Here is a 19,783-nt window from a genome sequence, read left to right as displayed (position 1 = left end):
ATTAAAAAATGTTTATTATCCTAATTTAATATGGGCTTTTCCCAGACACATTACATTTATCATACCATATTCTGTTTCTTTGTACGTTAATATTTATTTGCTTCATTGCTTAAGCTATGACAATCCCAAGCAAGACCCATCATCATTCTAAATATATGAAATTCAAAATTATTTTCAAGTTATTATTATACATACATGTTTTTGCTCAGATGGGCTTTCCCAACAAATGTGATTCCACTTCATCATTGTTTGGAGCTGGATCTAAAGCCAGGGCCGTGCACATGTCAGGCATATATTCTACCACTGCCCTACACGATGACCCCTCTTTCAGTTTTTTTAAACATATTCAGACTGTTTACTTTTATGGTAATAAATATATATTTATAAGTTTCAGGCCTAATAACTGTGTATCACATCTTTTCAAACAAGCCAGTGCCTTTGTCCCTGCATTCTTTAATTATGAGAGCACTCAAGGCTAATGAGATAGCTTCTGCAAATAGCTTCATTTCTGTTACCTAAATTTTTACTGGAACTTTTTGTGATAAAGCTTACTTACAAATTCTTTTCAATTACAAGTTTATTCATTGGTTGAACAAGGGATATTTAGATATTACCTTTTAAAAAGGAGGCAGTTTATATCTCTCCATGCCACACAGAACTTTCTAGAACATCTGACTTGGTTTGTCCTACTGTTCCCATCCCCTTCATAGTTGGCTCACATGACCTTATTTACCATCTTTAGAGATCTCCCTTGAGGGAGGAGTCTGTGGGACCCTCTCTCCCCAAGACTTTCTACAGAAATGGGAGCACAGAATTTTCAGCCCAAACAACCTTGGGCTTTTTTCCAGGAACCAGTCAGTCCTTTTTGTCCTCCAGTGCTTCTGAGCGGGGGCAAGGCTAAGGAATTGCTTGTATTGTGAGTGCGCACAGAGACAGGATGTGCAATCTAATGTTCCACAAGGTGTGGCAAAGTCCCTGACTGTCCAAGATGGAGACAGGAATGGGAGAATAGGCAGCTGATCACAGACTGGGACAAGAGGCATTTCTCTCTCTGGATCTCCATGTGCTGGCTTAGAACTACAAGGACCTAGAGCTCTTAATTCCAACCCAGCCTTGTAGACATTCTTACATTTTATTTATAAACTAGAAGGTTAAATATATGTTATCTAGTAGCTTGATTTCTAACTTTTTCTTTTACTCTGTCTTTTTGGCCCTCCCTTTCTCCCTCTTCCTCCTTCTATCCCTTTCTTCCTTCCTTCCTTCCCCCTTCTTTCCTCTCCTTTTCCTGCCCTTTTCTTCCTTCCTTCCTCTTTACCCTCCCCTTTCTCTTCCCCTTCCTCCTTCCCTCCTTCCCTCCCTCCTTCCCTCCCTCCCTCCCTCCCTCCCTCCCTCCCTCCCTCCCTCCCTCCCTCCCTCCCTCCCTCCCTCCCTTCTTTCTTTCTTTCTTTCTTTCTTTCTTTCTTTCTTTCTTTCTTTCTTTCTTTCCTAGATAGGGTATCACTATGTAGCCCCTGGATGACCTGGAACTTGGCCTATATAGCTAGACCAAGCTGATGTGAAAACACTACAAGTATGTGCCACTAGCTTATATGGTTTATAACTTTTTTTAGCTTTTTGTATATATGTGTGTGTTGCAAGTGCACACATGGGTTAGGGAACATATGCACACACACACGTGTGTGTGTGTGTGTGTGTGTGTGTGTGTGTGTGTGTGTGTGTGTGGAGGTCAAAGGACAATCTTACATGTTGTTTCTCAGGAGTGCCATTCACCTTTTTTGTTGTTTTGAAACAGATTCTAATGGCTTAGCTCACCAATTAGACTAGGTGGGCTGCCCAGTGAGCCCCAGGAATCCTCCTGTTCCTTATTCTCTTGTGTTGATGTTATAAGCATGGGTCACCATGCCTAGAAATTTTATGTGGGGCTGGGGATTGAACTCAGATTCTCATCCTTATGAAACAAGCACTTTATCAATTGAACTATTTCCCCAGCCATTTTCAAAGTTGTCAACAATAGTTTTACTTTTGAAGGAAGAGCAAATAGTGAAACAATGAGAAAAATGATGGCTTGAAATAGCAGCCATTTCCATAATTTTTATTATATTTTATTATAATTATAACAGGCATAGTGTCTGCCTGTGTGTGTGCAGATGCTCTCATTGTGTGCATGTGTGCGGAGGTCAGATATACTCTTCTACCACACTTCTGCTTTTGTTTCCTTGAGATGGAGTCTCTTATTGAACCTGGGGCTGCCATTTTTTGGTCAGATGGGCTAACCTGTAGGCCCCAGTGATTCGCTGATTTCAGCCTCTCACAGAACTTGGATTATAGTTGTGCAGAGCTGTGGTGGCTTGATTCAGGTGTCCCCAATAAACTTATGTGTTCTGAATGTTAAGTCCCTAGATGATGACAATTTGAGTATTGGATCCTCCTGGAGGCCAGTGTATTGTTGGGTGGTGGGCTTATGTGTGTTATAGTCAGCTTTCCCTTGTTGGTGTTTGGCACACTCCTGCTATTGTCCAGCTGATGTTGGCCAGAAGATGATGTCCACCTTCTGCTTATGCCATTGTTTTCCCCTGACATCATGGAGGTTCCCCTTGTGTCTCACCTTTCTTTTTCTCACAGGCTGCTCTTGGTTGGGGATTTTGTGCCAGGAATGTGAAACTGACTGCAACAATAGCCATGCATAGTTTCTTTCTTGTGTGGGTGTTGGGCATCAAACTTGGAATGTCTCAGACTCCCTCAGGCCCTCATGCTTGCTTGGCAGGCACTCTTGCCCACTGAGCCATTGCCTAATTTTTTCACCCAGAATTTTCAGTCATTAGAGTACTTCCTTTTTTTAAAAAATAAAACTTTTATATTTATTTAATTATTTGTGAGAGAAGGAGGCAGGGAAAGAGAGACAGACAGAGAGAGAGAGGGAGAGAATGGGCACACCAGGACTTCTAGCCACTGCAAATGTACTCCAGATGTACTACCTTGTGCATCTCACTTATGTAGACTCTGGTACCAGGAAAAACAACTAATTTCATGCATATGCAGTCAACATTGAGTATGTTATCAAATGTAGCCTGACTTCTAGAAATTATGTGATGTCATTAATAGTATAATCATTACTTATTTTAAGAACAAGATGCTAACTGAAATTAAGAAAAAAAGATGAATAAAATTAAAGTTCTTAAAGCTTTTGTAGACTAAATATTTCTCAGTTGGCATAGTGCTTGCCTAGCATACAGGAAGACTTAGCTATGATTCCCAGCCCCATGTAATTTGGGTACGGTGACACAAGCATGTAATTCTAGCACACAGAAGGTGGAAGCAGGACGATCAGATGCTTCAGGTCATCCTCAACTACATAGCAAGTTTGCTGCCAGCCTGGGCTACATGAGACCCTGTCTCAAAAATATTTCTTTAATCCCAGCACTCAGGAGGCAGAGGTAGGAGGATCACAGTGAGTTCAAGGCCACCCTGAGACTACATAGTGAATTCCAGGTCAGCTCGGACTAGAGTAAAACTCTACCTCAAAAACAAACAAAAAAACCAACAAACAAAAACAACAAAAACTTCTATCCTCATTACTAATTTTTTTTTTTTTTTGGTTTTATTTTTTGAGGTAGGGTCGTAGTCCAGGCTGACCTGGAATTCACTATGTAGTGTTAGGATGGCTTTGAACTCACGGTAATCCTCCTACCTCTGCCTCCCGAGTGCTGGGATTAAAAGTGTGTGCCACTATGCCTGGCTTACTAATTGTTTTTGATGCAGGGCCTCTAGCCCAGGCTCACCTGGAACTCACTCTGTATCCAGACTGGCCTTAAACTTGGATGATTCTCCTACCTCAGCCTTCTGTGCTGGAATTGAAGGTGTATACTACCATCTGGTTAAATTTCTTAATTTATTAACAATGACTTTTTCTCTTATTCTTTACAAAGTGAATTGTACTAAGTTTTACCTGCAATGGGTTCAGTAGAAATTTTCTACCTTCACTATTGTTTCTTTCATTGTTTTCCAATAAAACAAACAATAAGACTTTCAAGTTGTATGTACAATGAGTCACTGTTCATTCTTTGAAATCTGTTTCTGGCAGAAGGAAATGTTAAAAAAAATAAAGTTGCAACTTTTTTTTAAACCTAGGTAGTTACTGTCATGTTGTGCATTTTAGAAACTATAATTTCTTATTTTTTTTTTTTTAGGAGACTACACTTTAAAAATTGACCTTGCAGATTTTGAAAGAAATAGCCGTTTTGCACAATATGACAATTTCAAAGTTGGTGATGAAGAGGTACTAAATTTTTCAAATAGGTAACATTATGAATAAACACTAAAAACATAAACTAAAAACTCTGAAGTCTATCGAAAAAATAAAATATAGTTTATTTTTTTAAATGTTGACCACTGGTAGTGAAGCTTGCCTCTTTTCTTTTAGTCTTTGTATGAGTTGAATATCGGGGAATATTCTGGAACAGCTGGAGACTCCCTCTCAGGAAAATTTCACCCTGAGGTACAGTGGTGGGCTAGTCACCAAAAAATGAAGTTCAGCACATGGGACAGAGATAATGACAACTACAAAGGAAACTGTGCATGGGAAGATCACTCTGGCTGGTGGTTTAACAGGTTTGGCTCTCTATAAACTGTTGTAATGGTGCTAATATCTCACTGGTGGGTACTAATTATAAAATATGAGGTAACATTGGCCTTGTTTGTGATATTAGAGTTATTAAGCAACTAACCTTATTAGATTCTTCTTTTTTAAAATTTTTATTAAGATTTTCCATGATTAAAAAATATATCCCATGGTAATTCCCTCCCTCCCCACCCCCACACTTTTCCATTTTAAATTCCATTCTCCATCATATTACCTCCCCATTACAATCATTGTAATTACATATATACAATATCAACCTATTAAGTATCCTCCTCCCTTCTTTTCTCTTCCCTTTATGTCTCCTTTTCAACTTACTGGCCTCTGCTACTAAGTATTTTCATTCTCACACAGAAGCCAAATCATCTGTAGCTAGGATCCACATATGAGGGAGAACATGTGGCACTTGGCTTTCTGGGCCTGGGTTATCTCACTTAGTATAATCCTTTCCAGGTCCATCCATTTTTCTGCAAATTTCATAACTTCATTTTTCTTTACCGCTGAGTAGAACTCCATTGTATAAATGTGCCACATCTTCATTATCCACTCATCAGTTGAGGGACATCTAGGCTGGTTCAATTTCCCAGCTATTATAAATTGAGAAGCAATAAACATGGTTGAGCATGTACTTCTAAGGAAATGAGATGAGTCCTTTGGATATATGCCTAGGAGTGCTATAGCTGAGTCATATGGTAGATCAATCTTTAGCTGTTTTAGGAACCTCCACACTGTTTTCCACAATGGCTGGACCAGATTGCATTCCCACCAGCAGTGTAGAAGGGTTCCTTTTGTTCCACATCCCCGCCAACATTTATGATCATTTGTTTTCATGATGGTGGCCAATCTGACAGGAGTGAGATGGAATCTCAATGTAGTTTTAATCTGCATTTCCCTGATGAATAGTGACGTGGAACATTTTTTTAGATGCTTATATGCCATTCGTATTTCTTCCTTTGAGAATGCTCTATTTAGCTCCATAACCCATTTTTTGATTGGCTTGTTTGATTCCTTATTATTTAACTTTTTGAGTTCTTTGTATATCCTAGATATTAATCCTCTATCAGATATATAGCTGGTGAAGATTTTTTCCCATTCTGTAGGTTGCCTCTTTGCTTTTTTCATTGTGTCCTTTGCAGTGCAAAATCTTTGTAATTTCATGAAGTCCCAGGGATTAATCTGTGGTTTTATTGCCTGAGCAATTGGGGTTGTATTCAGAAAGTCTTTGCCAAGACCAATATGTTGAAAGGTTTCCCCTACTTTTTCCTGTAGCAGTGTCAGAGTTTCAGGTCTGATGTTAAGGTCTTTAATCCATTTGGACTCAATTCTTGTGCATGGTGAGAGAGAAGAATCTATTTTCATCCTTCTGCAGATATATATCCAGTTTTCCCAACACCATTTGCTGAAGAGGCTGTCTCTTTTCCAATGAGTATTTTTGGCATTTTTATCTAATATCAGGTGGCTATAGCTACTTGGGCTTACATCTTGGTCCTCTATTCTGTTCCACTGATCTACATGTCTGATTTTGTGCCAGTACCATGCTGTTTTTGTTACTATGGCTCTGTAGTATAGGTTAAAATCAGGTATGGTGATACCACCAGCCTCATTTTTGTTGCTCAGTATTATTTTAGATATTTGAGGTTTTTTTGTGATTCCAGATGAATTTTTGGATTGTTTTTTCTATTTCCATGAAGAAAGCCTTTGGAATTTTGATAGGGATTGCATTAAATGTGTAGATTGCTTTAGGTAAGATTGCCATTTTCATAATATTGATTCTTCCAATCCAGGAACAAGGGATGTTTCTCCACTTTCTAGTGTCTTCTGGAATTTCTCGCAAGAGTGTTTTAAAGTTCTCATTGTAGAGATTCTTTACTTCCTTGGTTAGGTTTATTCCAAGGTACTTTATTTTTTTTGATGCAACTGTGAATGGGAGTGGTTCTCTGATTTCATCCTCTGTGTGTTTGTTGTTAGCATATATGAAGGCTACTGATTTCTGTGTATTTATTTTGTATCCTGCTACATTGCTGTAGGTTTTGATCAGCTCTAACAGCTTGCTAGTAGAGTCTTTAGGGTCCTTTATGTATAGAATCATGTCATCTTCAAATAATGATAACTTGAACTCTTCCTTTCCAATTTGTATCCCTTTTATGTATGTCTCTTCCCTTATTGCTATGGCTAAGACTTCCAAAACTATATTAAATAAAAGTGGAGACAGTGGACACCCTTGTCTTGTTCCTGATTTTAGTGGGAAAGCTTCCAGTTTTTCCCCATTTAGTAATATGTTGGCTGTAGGCTTGTCATAAATAGCTTTTATTATATTGAGATATGTTCCTTCTATTCCCAGTCTCTGTAGGACTTTTATCATGAAGGGATGTTGGATTTTGTCAAATGCTTTCTCTGTGTCCAATGAGATGATCATATGATTTTTGTCCTTCAACCCATTTATGTAATGTATTACATTTATAGATTTGCATATGTTGAACCATCCCTGCATCTCTGGGATAAAGCCTACTTGGTCAGGGTGAATGATCTTTTTGATATACTCTTGTATTGTGTTTGCCAATATTTTGTTGAGAATTTTTGCATCTATGTTCATGAGGGAGATTGGTCTGTAATTTTCTTTTTTTTTTTTTTTTTTTGTACTATCTTTGCCTGGTTTTGGTATCAGAGTGATGCTGGCCTCATAGAAGGATTTTGGTAGAATTCCTTCTTTTTCTATTTCCTGGAAAAGCTTAAGAAGCAATGGTGTTAGCTCTTCCTTAAAAGTGTGGTAAAATTCAGCAATGAATTCATCCGGGCCTGGGCTTTTTTTAGTTGGGAGATTATTGATAACTGTTCAGATCTCCATGTTTGTTATAGGTCTATTTAAGTGATTAATCTCATTTTGATTTAATTTAGGTAGGTCATATAAATCAAGGAAATCATCCATTTCTTTCAGATTTTCATACTTTGTGGAGTATATGCTTTTATAGTATGTCCCTATGAGTTTTTGAAGTTCTCTGGAATCTGTTGTGATGTTACCTTGTTCATCTCTGATTTTTTTTAATTTGTGTCTCTTCTCTCTTTCTTTTGGTCAGATTTGCTAAGGGTTTATCAATCTTGTTTATTCTTTCAAAGAACGAACTCTTTGTTTCATTAATTCTTTGGATTATTTTTTTAGTTTCTATTTCATTAATTTCTGCCCTAATCTTTATTATTTCTTCCTGTCTACTGATTTTTGGTTTGCCTTGTTCTTCTTTTTCCAAGGCTTTAAGGGAAGCATTAGGTCGTTTACCTGTGACCTTTCTAATTTCTTAATATAGGTACTTAAGGCTATAAATTTACCTCTTAGGACTGCCTTCACTGTGTCCCAGAAATTTTGGTATGTTGTATTCTCATTATCATTTGACTCTATAAATTTTTTGATTTCCTTCTTGATTTTTCATTGACCCATTCATCATTTAGTAGTGTATTGTTTAGTTTCCATGATTTTGTGTATGCTCTATAGCCTTTCTTGCTACTGATTTGTAGTTGAATTCCATTGTGGTCAGATAGAATGCAAGGAATTATTTCAATTTTCCTGAATTTGTTAAGATTTGCTTTGTGTCCTAATATATGGTCTATTTTAGAGAATGTTCCATGTGCTGCTGAAAAGAATGTATATTCTGCAGCCTTTGGATGAAATGTCCTGTATATATCTGTTAAGTCCATTCTTTCTATGACCTCATTTAGTCCAGTTGCTTCTCTGTTTATTTTTTCCCGGGATGACCTGTCAATTGATGAGAGTGGGGTGTTAAAGTCACCCACCACCACTGTGTTTGGTGTTATCTGTGCCCTTAGTTCTAATAGTGTTTGTTTGATGAATTTGGAAGCCCGCATGTTAGGTGCATATATGTTTAGGATTGTAATGTCCTCCTGTTGGAGTGTGCCTTAATCAATATAAAGTGGCCTTCCTTCTCTTTCTTGACTAACGTCGGACTAAAGTCTACCCTGTCTGATATTAGGATAGCAACCCCTGCTTGTTTTCTAGGCCCATTTGCTTGAAACACCATCTTCCAACCTTTCACCCTAAGATAATGTCTATCCTTTGTAGAAAGGTGAGTTTCTTGGAGACAACAAACTGTAGGATCCTGCTTTTTAACCCAGTCTGCAAACCTATATCTTTTTGTTGGGGCATTGAGGCCGTTGATATTAAGAGATATTATTGAAAAGTGTGTATTTATGTTTGCCATTTTTTTTTTTTTTTGTGGTTTTGGTTCTACCTGTGCTCTCTTCAGTTAACTAGTATTTGAGTATTGCTTGTTTTTTCTAGTTTCCTTATATGTATGCTTTTCCTTTTCTTCAGCATGGAGGATTCTATCAAGTATTTTCTGTAGAGCTGGTTTTGTCTTCAAATACTCCAATAATCTGCTTTTGTCATGGAATGTCCTTATTTCTCTGTCTATTTGAATGGATAACTTTGCAGGATAAAGTAACCTTGTTTGACAGTTGTTATCTTTCAGAACTTGGAATATATCACTCCAAGCCCTTCTGGCTTTAAAAGTTTGTGTTGAGGGCTGGAGAGATGGCCTAGCAGTTAAGCGCTTTCCTGTGAAACCTAAGGACCCCGGTTCGAGGCTCGGTTCCCCAGGTCCCACGTTAGCCAGATGCACAAGGGGGCGCACGCGTCTGGAGTTCGTTTGCAGAGGCTGGAAGCCCTGGTGCGCCCATTCTCTCTCTCTCCCTCTATCTGTCTTTCTCTCTATGTCTGTCGCTCTCAAATAAATAAATAAATAAATAAAAATTAAAAAAAAAAAGTTTGTGTTGAATAATCTGCTGTAATCCTGATGGGCTTGCTTTTGTAGGTAACTTGATTTTTCTCTCTAACTGCTTTCAATATTTTTTCTTTGGTGTGTGTGTTTGGAAGTTTGATTATAATATGGCGAGGAGAGATTCTTTCCGGGTTTTGTCTGGCTGGGGTTCTAAAGGCTTCCTGTATCTGCATTGGCACCTCTTTCCCAATTTGGGTGAAATTTTCTTCTATGATTTTGTTGAAGACGTCTACTATGCCTTTGGAGTGGATTTCTTCTCCTTTTACTATGCCCTAAATTCTTATATTGGATCTTTTCATAGTGTCCCGAATATCTTGAAATTCCCACTCATACTTTTCTATAAGTTTGTCTTTCTCTTTGTTGGACTGTATTAGATCTGCCACCTTGTCTTCTAGCTTAGATATTCTGTCCTCTCCCTCATCCATCCTACTGGTGAGATTTTCTACAGAGTTTTTTATTTCATTAACTGTGTTCTTCATTGCTAGTAATTCTGACAGGTTTTTCTTTATTTTTTCTATTTCCTTATTTATGTCTTGTATTGCCTTCTTTATTTCATGAAATTGGTGTCCTTCCTCTTCTTTGATTCCTTTGATTTCCTCTTTGATTGTTTTCATGTGTTCTTTGACCTCTTTGAACATATTTATAATTATTCTTTTAACTCTTTCTCAGGCATTTCCTCTAACTCGTTCTTGCTGCAGGACATTTCTGATGCATTAATACTCTTAGGTGGATTTATATCGTCTTGCATTTTAGTCTTTCTTGTGTTATAATGTATATATTTTTGCATCTTGGATTAAGTTAATGCTTGGATTTTCTAGCTAGCTGGGTATTCTTAGCTGTATCAATTGATTTGATATTTTCAGGGTAGGAGCTTAAGGTGTTAGGTGTGGCTCTTAAGACTCTCAGAGTATCTACAAAGATGTTCTTAGGGGTTGAGTTTCCCTGCTATGGGAGTATTCAAGTAGGCTGAGTGGAATAAAATACAGGCAGATTCTAAAGTTTAACTAAACACTGTACACATTCAATCAAAAACAACCCCGAGTGTGTATGCAAGAGTAGTTATTATAATGACCACATCCTCTATCAATAAACAGGTTAAGATTTCTAGTCTGTTGAGGGATCCAAGTCAGCTTCCAACCAAGTGAGACCCTTCCCTGGTGCAATCCCAGTTACCTTGGATGATTTTGGTTTCAGTCAAGTTGTTGCCTGGGTCGTTGGGCTGCTGTTCTGATTTCTGGAGCTGGGCACTGGCTTTTCCTGCGGGGAAAACCAAGCCTGGCAAGTGTGGTCCTGCCGATCAGCACCCCTGCTGCTGGAACTGCTGCTCAAGCTGCCGCTGCTGGGTCTGTAACCGCTGCTGCTGAAGCTGCTGCTGCTGGACCCACCGCTGCTGCTGCCTCTGCTGCTGCTGTAGCTTCCACTGCTTGAGCCACCACTGCTGCTGAAGCTGCTGCTGCTGTGTCCACTGCCACTGCTCCCACTGAAGCTGCTGCTTCTGGGTCTGCCGCTGCTCCCGCTCCTGGGTCTGCTGCTGCTGGGTCTGCCGCTGCTGCCACTCATGGGTCTGCTGTTGCTGGGTCTGCTGCTGCTGGGTCTAACGCTGCTGCTGCGACTGGAGCTGCTACTGCTGGGGCCTCTGCGACTGGTGCCGGAGCCACTGATGTTGCTGCCGAACTCTGCTCCTGCTTGGGTCCCACTGTCGGCTCAAGTTGGCGTGACCAGGTCCCAGGACCGCTGTTCTGTTCGCCGGAGCTGGGCTCAGGCAGTGGGGGAAGGGAGGGAGCCCCACCTGCTCTGGTTCTCTCGCTGCTCCACGTGTTCTTCTACCTCATGGTCTGCTCCTCCGTTACTCACTGCTGCTCTCCCTTCACGTTTCCTGAGTTGCGGAGAGCGCGGTGTGAAGGGAAGCTCCCGCACCTGGCTTTTCCTGTGGCTGAAGCCGAGCCTGATGGCTTTCTAGTGCGCCGCCGCCGCCACTGTTGGCTGAGCTGACGGAGCTGCTTTTGCCTGCCTGTGCGGGCTCTGGATGCTGGATCTCTTCTACTTTTCCGCTGCCGCTTCAATTTCCTATAAACTTCACTTTTAGTAAAAGTGTATATTTTGCTAAATTTTTTTGGTCTTTTTTCCCCCCTAGGCTGCTTTGGCGTGGTACCTACGCTGCCATCTTAACCGGAAGTCAGCCCTTATTAGATTCTTGAGCTATGATGTATCTTTGAGGGTTTGTTCATTATGCACACCAGTGAAGTTTGAAAGTCATGTCATAGAAATTGGGTGTGGCATGTTTGCCTGTAATCACAGCATTCACAAGGCAGAGGCAGGATGACTGCAGCAAGTTTGAAGCCAGCATGGTTCACATATCTAATTCTAGGCCAGCCAGGAGTACATAGAAAAACTTTGTCTCATAATTAAATGCCATAGAAATAAATCAAAATTGTTCTTATGAGCCGGGCGTGGCGGTGCATGACTTTAATCCCAGCACTTGGAAGGCAGAGGTAGGAGGATCACCATGAGTTTTAGGCCAACCTGAGGCTACATACTGAATTCCAGGTCAGCCTGGGCTTCAGTGAGACCCTACCTCAAAAAACAAAAAACAAAAAATAAAAAATAAAAAATTTGTTCTTGTGCAAAGATTATCTGAAAAGTTTGAATTATTTTACATAAAAGGCCACAAGTTGACACAAATAAATTGAGAATATATATGCATATAGAATTATTTGTGAACCAGGTGTGGTTACTTACACTTGTAATTCCTGAATTTTGGAAGCTAAGGCAGGAGAATTGCTACAACTTCAAGACCAGTTTGGAGTCTACAATGAGTTTCAGGTCATTTTTTTTTTTCAGAATGACCTTTTTTCTTTATGTGAGACAGCAAGAGAGAGGGGGGGGGGGCGCTTGAAGCTCCAGGGCTTCCAGCCACTGTAATTGAACTCCAGACATATGCTTGCCTCACTTTGTGCATCTGGCTGAGGTGGGACCTGGAGAGTTGAACATGGGTCATTAGGCTTCACAATCACCTTAATCCCAAAGCTGTCTCTCTAGCCCTCTTTTTTTTTTTTTTTAATGAATCTGTGATATCCTATTAACTAACTAGCTCTTATCTCCTCACTTCTAGCACTACTTTTCCTTTTTTTTTTTTTTTTGTCTCTTTTTCTTTTTGGTTTTTTAAAGTAAGGTCTCACTCTAGCCCAGGCTGACTTGGAATTCACTGTGTAGCATGCCTGGCCTATTTTTCTTTCTGTAGTTTAAGAAACTTTTTATTGACTATTTTTATACATGTGCATAATGTATTTTGATCACAATCCCATCATGTTACCTTCTTTTGTCCCCTTCTCCATTCTTATTGCACTGACTCCATTGCTCTTCTACTTGGATGCCTTTTATTCCTTCCTTCTCCAGCATTCATGATGGAATGTTGATGGGTTCAATATTGTGCAAGTCTTATAAGAGTACTTTTTAATTTCCTCAAAATATCTGAACACTTAACTTTCCATTATAGAATCTTTGGCGAGTATTTCTGGAGTGTCATATTTTCCATACATTTGAGAACTGTCTATGTAAAACTCATAATCTGTTTTCCCCCCTTTAGTTTAAGTTAGTTTAGCTTAAATTTTAATGCATTTAGAATCTTCTATCCTATTGAATGGATATATACCAGTTATATATTAATTTCCCTTAAAACCATGTTCTAACTATAACATCAATTATTATGATGTACTGATATTTAAATTTTTAAAGTTATTTTATCTATATCTATCTGTCTATCTATCTATCTATCTATCTATCATCTATCTATCTATCTATCTATCTATCTATCTATCTATCTATCTAGAGAATGGGCATGCCAGGGCCTCTAGCTACTGCAAACAAACTCCAGACACATGTACCACCTTGTGCATCTGCCTTATGTGGGTCCTGGGGATTCAAACCTGGGTCCTTTGACTTTGCAGACAAGTGCCTTCACTACTAAGCCATCCCTCCAGCCCAATGCATTGATTTTTGTTCAAGTAAGTCAAGGTCTCATGTAGCTAGCTTAGTCGGTCTCTAGTTCTCTATGTAGGTGAAGATGACCTTGAACTTCTGATCCTTCTGCTTCTAGCTCTGAGATGCTGAGATTTCTAGGCATGTACCAGCATGCCTAGTTTTATATGATACTGGGGCTCAAATCCAGGGCTTCATGCATGCTAGACAAGCAGTATATCAACTGAGCTGTATTTCCAGATCTCTCTGTGTCTCTCTTTTGAGAAAGTCTTACTCTGTAGCCCAGGGTGACCTTGGACTCCTGACAGTTCTTGTACCTCAGCCTCTTAAGCTCCCAAGTGCTGAAATTGCAAGCATGTTCTACCTTGTCTGACTGTGTTGGTTTTAGAGTGGTAGATCAGATTAGTTGATGATACAATGAATTGAAGATATTGTAAAGTAAGTGGTTGTAAAATCTTTTTCTGGGTTTTACTTTTTCAAAGTTTGAGTCCATTTAATATTTGACCATGTGCAAAGGAACCGGAATTTATACAATAATGTGAAGGAACAGAGAAGGAAAATTACTTTTCCAACTTTGTAAATGAAAAAGTAACTATGATCTTTTCTGTCCTGGTTTTTCTACTCACTTCTCTTTTATCTATCATCTATGTACTAATGTATGTATCTGTCATCTAGCTAGCTAGCTAGCTAGCTATCATCTGTTTTGTGGAGGAGAGGAGTTTAGGCAGAGCCTCACTCTATTCCAGACTGACTTGGAATTCATTATGGAGCCCAGGATGTGATCCTCCTAACTCAGCCTATTCAGTGCTGGGATTAAAGGTGTCAGCCACTCTGCCTGTCTCTCCTATTCTTTTAAACAACTGTATATACCTTTCTCTCCTCTTCCCCCCCCCCCTTGTTCTTATTTGGTTAGGACATTATTTAAAACTTACCTATAATTAACAGTGTCACCTACAAGCATCAGGAATGTCTGATTTTGAACAGAATTACATATATAGAAATAATCACTCATATTACTGAGATCAAAAATGTGTGTTTTATGAATTGGCTGGCTTGCTCTGCATCTGAGTGACAACTCACACATGTGGGCAAATGAATGATTTACTTGGTATTAGAGGTAGGGGTTCAAGGAGAACAAAGGAGGGCAATTCAGTAGCAGGAACCACATAAGGAAAATCAATCAGCCAAAAGGGAAAAAAATTATTTCAGAAATTTGGTTCTCTATCACTGTGATTTTTTTCATCTCTACTTCCTATTTTCCCTGTCCCATACTTCTTCTCATTTACAGGAAATGTTGAGATGTTGGAATTATTTTTTGTTGGGCCTTGAGAGGCCCTGCAGTGAGGCCTAGCGGAACTTCCTAAGCCTAGCTATGCCCCCCACAGGCTTATGTATTTGAACATTATCCCTGCTGCTGGTGCTGTTTTGGGAGGGTGAGACCCTTTAGGAGGTAGTGCCTAGCTAGAGAATGTGGGTCACTGCGGGGTAAACCTTGAGGATTATACCTTAGCCCCACTTCAGGCAGGAGCTCTCTGCATGCTCCTATAGGTCTCTCCCTGACCTTGTGCCATGCTTTCCTTGCTAGGATGGACTTCAACCCCATAGACTATGAACCAACTTAAGTCCTTCTTTCCCTGAGCTGCTTTCTAAGGCATTTGGTAACTGAAACACTCACCTGGCCGTCCAATCCCTGAGCATGACTATTCAATGTCTTGTAAGCACAGTTTGTGAGTGCTGCTCACAGCTGCTACTCTACCAAGGGAGCAACAGTCATCCTGCTGCTGGGTCAAGCCCAGGCTCTTCTAGAAGCTGGAAAATGCTAGAAAATTGGTCTCAGAATGATAAGGACTGTATTATGCAGTGTTTTTTTTTTTTTAAAATAAATCTTAGCCGGGCATGGTGGTGCACACCTTTAATCCCAGCACTTGGGAGGCAGAGGTAGGAGGATCGCTGTGAGTTCAAGGCCACCCTGAGACTACAGAGTTAATTCCAGGTCAGCCTGGACCAGAGTGAGACCCTACCTCGAAAAACCAAAAAAAAAATAAATAAATAAAAAATAAATAAATAAAAATAAATAATAAAATAAATAAAAATAAATCTCATATCACAGACTGACTTGGAAGATTTGGGATGGGGAAAAAGTAGGAAGGGATTATGATCACGGTTATTGTCTATTTTTATGAAAGTTGTCAATAAAAAGTTAAAAATGAATCTGGGCTGGAGAGATGGCTTTGCAGTTAAGGTACTTGCCTGTGAAGCCTAAGGACCCAGGTTCAATTCCCCACTACCTACATAAGCCAGATGCACAAGATGGTGCATGCAACTGGAGTTCCTTTGCAGTGACTGGAGGCCCTGACATGCCTATTTTCTCTCAAATAAATAAATAAAATATTTTTAAATTTATATTACATATGGCAATACTTAGTATGTAAACAACACATGTTTTACCATCCTTCCTCTCATCCCTGCCCTTTTTCCGAAGAGGCCCTCCTTGTTGGGGATGCAGGTCATACGTTGTGGGGGCTGCAGTCAGCTATAGGGAGAGGCAATGTCTCTGTGCGTAATGTCCCAACTTGTGGCTCTACCCATCTTTTTGCCCCTCTTCTGCAAAATTCCCTGAGCCATGTTGGGTGTATTTTATGTCTACTTCAGTGATGGGCTCTTAGGAGCCTCTGGATCTCTGCTTTGGTAGGTGTTGAGTGTCCTCAGTGTCTTTCTCCTTCACCCTTGTGCTGATATAAGATTCACTAAGAAAGCAGCACTCTTGTTCATTTCCCCAACTCCTCTGTGGTTTCAGCTGGGGCCAGGTTGAAGTGCAATGGGTCACTTATCTCCTCAGGTCCCGCTTCTGAAAAAGGGAAGCAGATTATCCAATGAAGAGTGAAGTCAGCACTGGTTAAATAGGTTAACTATTATGAATTTAGAGAGTATTTAAAGGGTGTAGACCCTCTAATAGCCCAAGATTAGTGGGAGCTTGACCATGGAAAGCAAAATTATTATCTGGATATGATTCTGACTTGTTTTCCAGTTCCAGATATGGTTTCCTTTCCATTGAGTTGATCTGTTAGCCAACCAAGAGCAGTTGGTTACTCACCTTGGCTGTGTGCCACTATTACACTTGTGTGAGCATCACGTCAGGTTGTTTGCTTCTGAGTAGCTTAGATTTTGAGTTGAATGAACAGATGTTGGCCACTTTCCTGTGGTAGTAAATAAATAAGTAAAATATTTTTTTTAAAAAAATCACAGACTGCATTAGTTGCTTTTCTCATTGCTATGACAAATACCTGGCAAAAGGCACTAGATGGCAGGAAGGCAGGAAGGAAGGGCTTATTTTGGTTCACAGCTTGAGGGTCTAGCCCAACATGTCAGGGAAGGCATGACAGCAGGAACTTGATGTGGCTAGTCACATTTGCATGAAGCAGGAAACAGACGGTGATGAATGCTAGTGCTAAGCTCACTGTCTCCTTTTTCTTCAGTCTCAGATCCCAGCCTATGGAATGCTGCCACTCACCCTAAGGGTGGGTCTTCCTACCTCAATTAACTTAATCTAGAAACTCTCATAGATATGCCCAGGGTATTCTAGATATCTAGGTATTCTAGATCCAACCAAGTAGACAAAAGAGATCAACAATCACACAAACCAAATATGAAAGTATATGTAGCATATGTCTTTATATGCTAGGCAAGCACTTTTCTTTTTGGTTAGTGCTGGACATTGACCCAGGGCCTCATGCATACTAGGCAAGTACTCTACCACTGAACTACAACCCCAGTACATGTCTCTATATAAAGACATGTCAAAATATTTGTCCTGAAAGCCCAACTGACAGTGTACTTTTGAAAAATATATTTTAAATATTTATTTGTGAGAAAGAGTTAGAGTGAGGAAAAGCACCCCAAGTCCTCTAGCCACAATAAATGAACTCCAGACATATGCACCACCTTATGCATCTAGCTTTACATAGGTACTAGGGAATCTAGCCTGGGTCCTTAGGCTTTGAAGGCAAATGCCTTAACCACTGAGCCATCTTTAGAGCCCTGACAGTGTTTTCTTTATTAGCATTATATTTCATAATATTTTTTAAAACACAATAGATTCAACCATTGCAAATTTAGCATAGATGATTTCAATTAGTCATGTCCATTTGAATTTAGAGGACTGTCAGGATGTTCAATAAAAACACATTAATAAGCTAGGTGATCCAAGCCTGTTGTTTTGCAATTATGGGTGAATTATATGTGCTTTTGATTTAATACTTTGGATTTTTCCCCAAAGGTTTTTAGAACTTCTTATGCAATTTTTTTTCTTGGTTCTTTGACGTAGGGTCTCTCACTCTAGCCCAGGCTGACCTAGAATTCACTATGGAGTATCAGGGTGGCCTCGAACTCATGGCAATCCTCCTGCCTCTGCCTCTGCCTCCCAAGTGCTGGGATTAAAGGCGTGTGCCAGCACGCCTGGCCTTATGAATGTTCTTATAGCCAACAATCTGACATCTTTTCATTAATTATAGCTATAAGAACTATATGGTAATGAATATAGTAACAATACAGAAAGTTACCATGTACGTTTTGGTGCCAAGGGCTAATAAATTTACAGCCTCTAAAGGAGGAAGAAGGAAAAAATTTAATTTTATTATAGCCTGGCAAACTTATCTAGATTGGGGCAATACATGTAGAACATTAACTCTACAGTTCACACAAATGATTATTGATTGCTGAGAATTTTTGTAATGGTGGTTTGGGTTTCATCTGCTTACCCTTGAGATTAAAGTAATTGATATGCTAGCAAGGTGAAGAGGAGGGGGAGGGCAGTTTGAAGGAAACGGCATAACTTGGCACAGACTGATGTACCTGGAACTGCCCAAGGAAGCTACAATAGAGCCCTTACCCCACCCCCACCCTTACTTTGCTCACCATGCTGCCCCAGCTAAGTGTGAAGTTGACCTGTTCTGTCAGGTCGGAGGTGACAAGGTTTTTTTTTTTTCTTTTTTTGCTTATTCTTTTTTGTTTAAAGGCTATATGAACCGAAATGTTTATTTTCAACATAGTACAAGTAGTTGGGTTCAATCCTTGTATTTACCTTGGGGCTAAAAGTCATCTTTAAAAAACAAAACTATCCATTTGTAGAAAAGTCTCTGTTTTGGGGAAATGCTAATTTCACTTGTTTTAGGAATGGCAGAAGCCATAGTTTAAAAGTTTTGATTATTTGTTAGCAAGATAAAAGGTTTCTGAGGGGTATTTTTCTTCTGATTTTTCTGTTTTCTTTTGTTCTCCCACTAGGTGTCACTCTGCAAACCTAAATGGCATATACTATAGGGGCCCCTACACAGCCAAAACGGACAATGGAGTGATCTGGTACACCTGGCATGGGTGGTGGTATTCTCTGAAATCTGTGGTTATGAAAATTAGGCCAAATGATTTTATTCCAAATGTTGTATAATTGTCTCTTTTTTCTCTCATATCTGTAATTCATCTTGGTTTAAAATGATTTGAAAAATAATTTTTAACATCAAATGTGATAGCAGCCATTGTGTGTTTTAACTTTTCATTCTTCTTAATTGCCTTCATTAATGGATTTTAAGTGTGTCAGTTAGGTAACATTCACCAAACAAATGAAGACTGTGTTATATTCACTGAATTCCTACGTGCAAAGGGGCCATGATAAGAGCTCATGTTGTATCAAAAGTGCATAGACTATTTAACATGATTTAGGAAGTTACTTAAACATAAATGAATCATAAACTGTGAGTGGATGGAACTGACAAAAGATAAAGCAAAATGCAGCAAATGATGTCTTACCAAATCAACTACATATTCAATAAATATTATGAGTTAGGGTTTAAATTACTGTCTCTGCCTATAGAGTTAAACTGTTAAGCACAACCCAGGTTCTTTCTCTCTCTTTCTCTCTCTCTCTCTCTCTCTCTCTCTGTGTGTGTTTGTGTATGTTTTCTCAAGTGTATGCAGAGGCTGGGAACAACCTTGAGTGTTGTTTTATAGGATTCCATTATTTTAGTTTGAATATGAAGTATCCCTCATAACCTCATACATTTGTGATTAGATTTCATAGCTGGCAGAGCCACTGAAAGATAGAACCTAGGTAGCGGAGGTATGTCACTGGAGGCAAGCCTTGCTTGGGATTTTATAATCCAGCCTCCCTTGCTGCTTCCTCCCTGCTGATATGTGATGAGATCCAGCATCCTGCTCCTGCCACGATGAAACACCCTTGAAACTGTAAGCTGGAAATGAACCCTTTCCTTCCATACACTGCTTCTGGTAAGGTGAGAAATAACTACTGTAACCATCCACCTTTTTTTGTATGTGTGATGTGGCATTGTTTGTGTGTGGGTGGTATGATGCATGAGCCCCACTCACATGTGGA

The 19,783-nt window shown here is 39.6% G+C and overlaps 1 protein-coding gene across 1 annotated transcript in view; it reads left to right on the top strand.

Annotated features, from left to right (window-relative positions):
- The window catches only part of Fgl1 (fibrinogen like 1), a 56,177-nt gene extending 37,336 nt beyond the window's left edge, over positions 1-18,841 (top strand). Inside the window, exons 4-6 of the mRNA XM_004666365.3 lie at positions 4,188-4,276; positions 4,421-4,608; positions 18,682-18,841. Of these exons, the coding sequence (XP_004666422.2) occupies positions 4,188-4,276; positions 4,421-4,608; positions 18,682-18,841 (437 nt within the window). The remainder of the gene's footprint in view (positions 1-4,187; positions 4,277-4,420; positions 4,609-18,681) is intronic.
- The last annotated feature ends 942 nt before the right edge of the window (positions 18,842-19,783 follow it).

Source organism: Jaculus jaculus, chromosome 1 (genome assembly GCF_020740685.1).
Source record: "Jaculus jaculus isolate mJacJac1 chromosome 1, mJacJac1.mat.Y.cur, whole genome shotgun sequence".
In the NCBI taxonomy this organism is placed as follows: domain Eukaryota; kingdom Metazoa; phylum Chordata; class Mammalia; order Rodentia; family Dipodidae; genus Jaculus; species Jaculus jaculus.
This window is presented reverse-complemented; position numbering and strand designations above follow the sequence as displayed.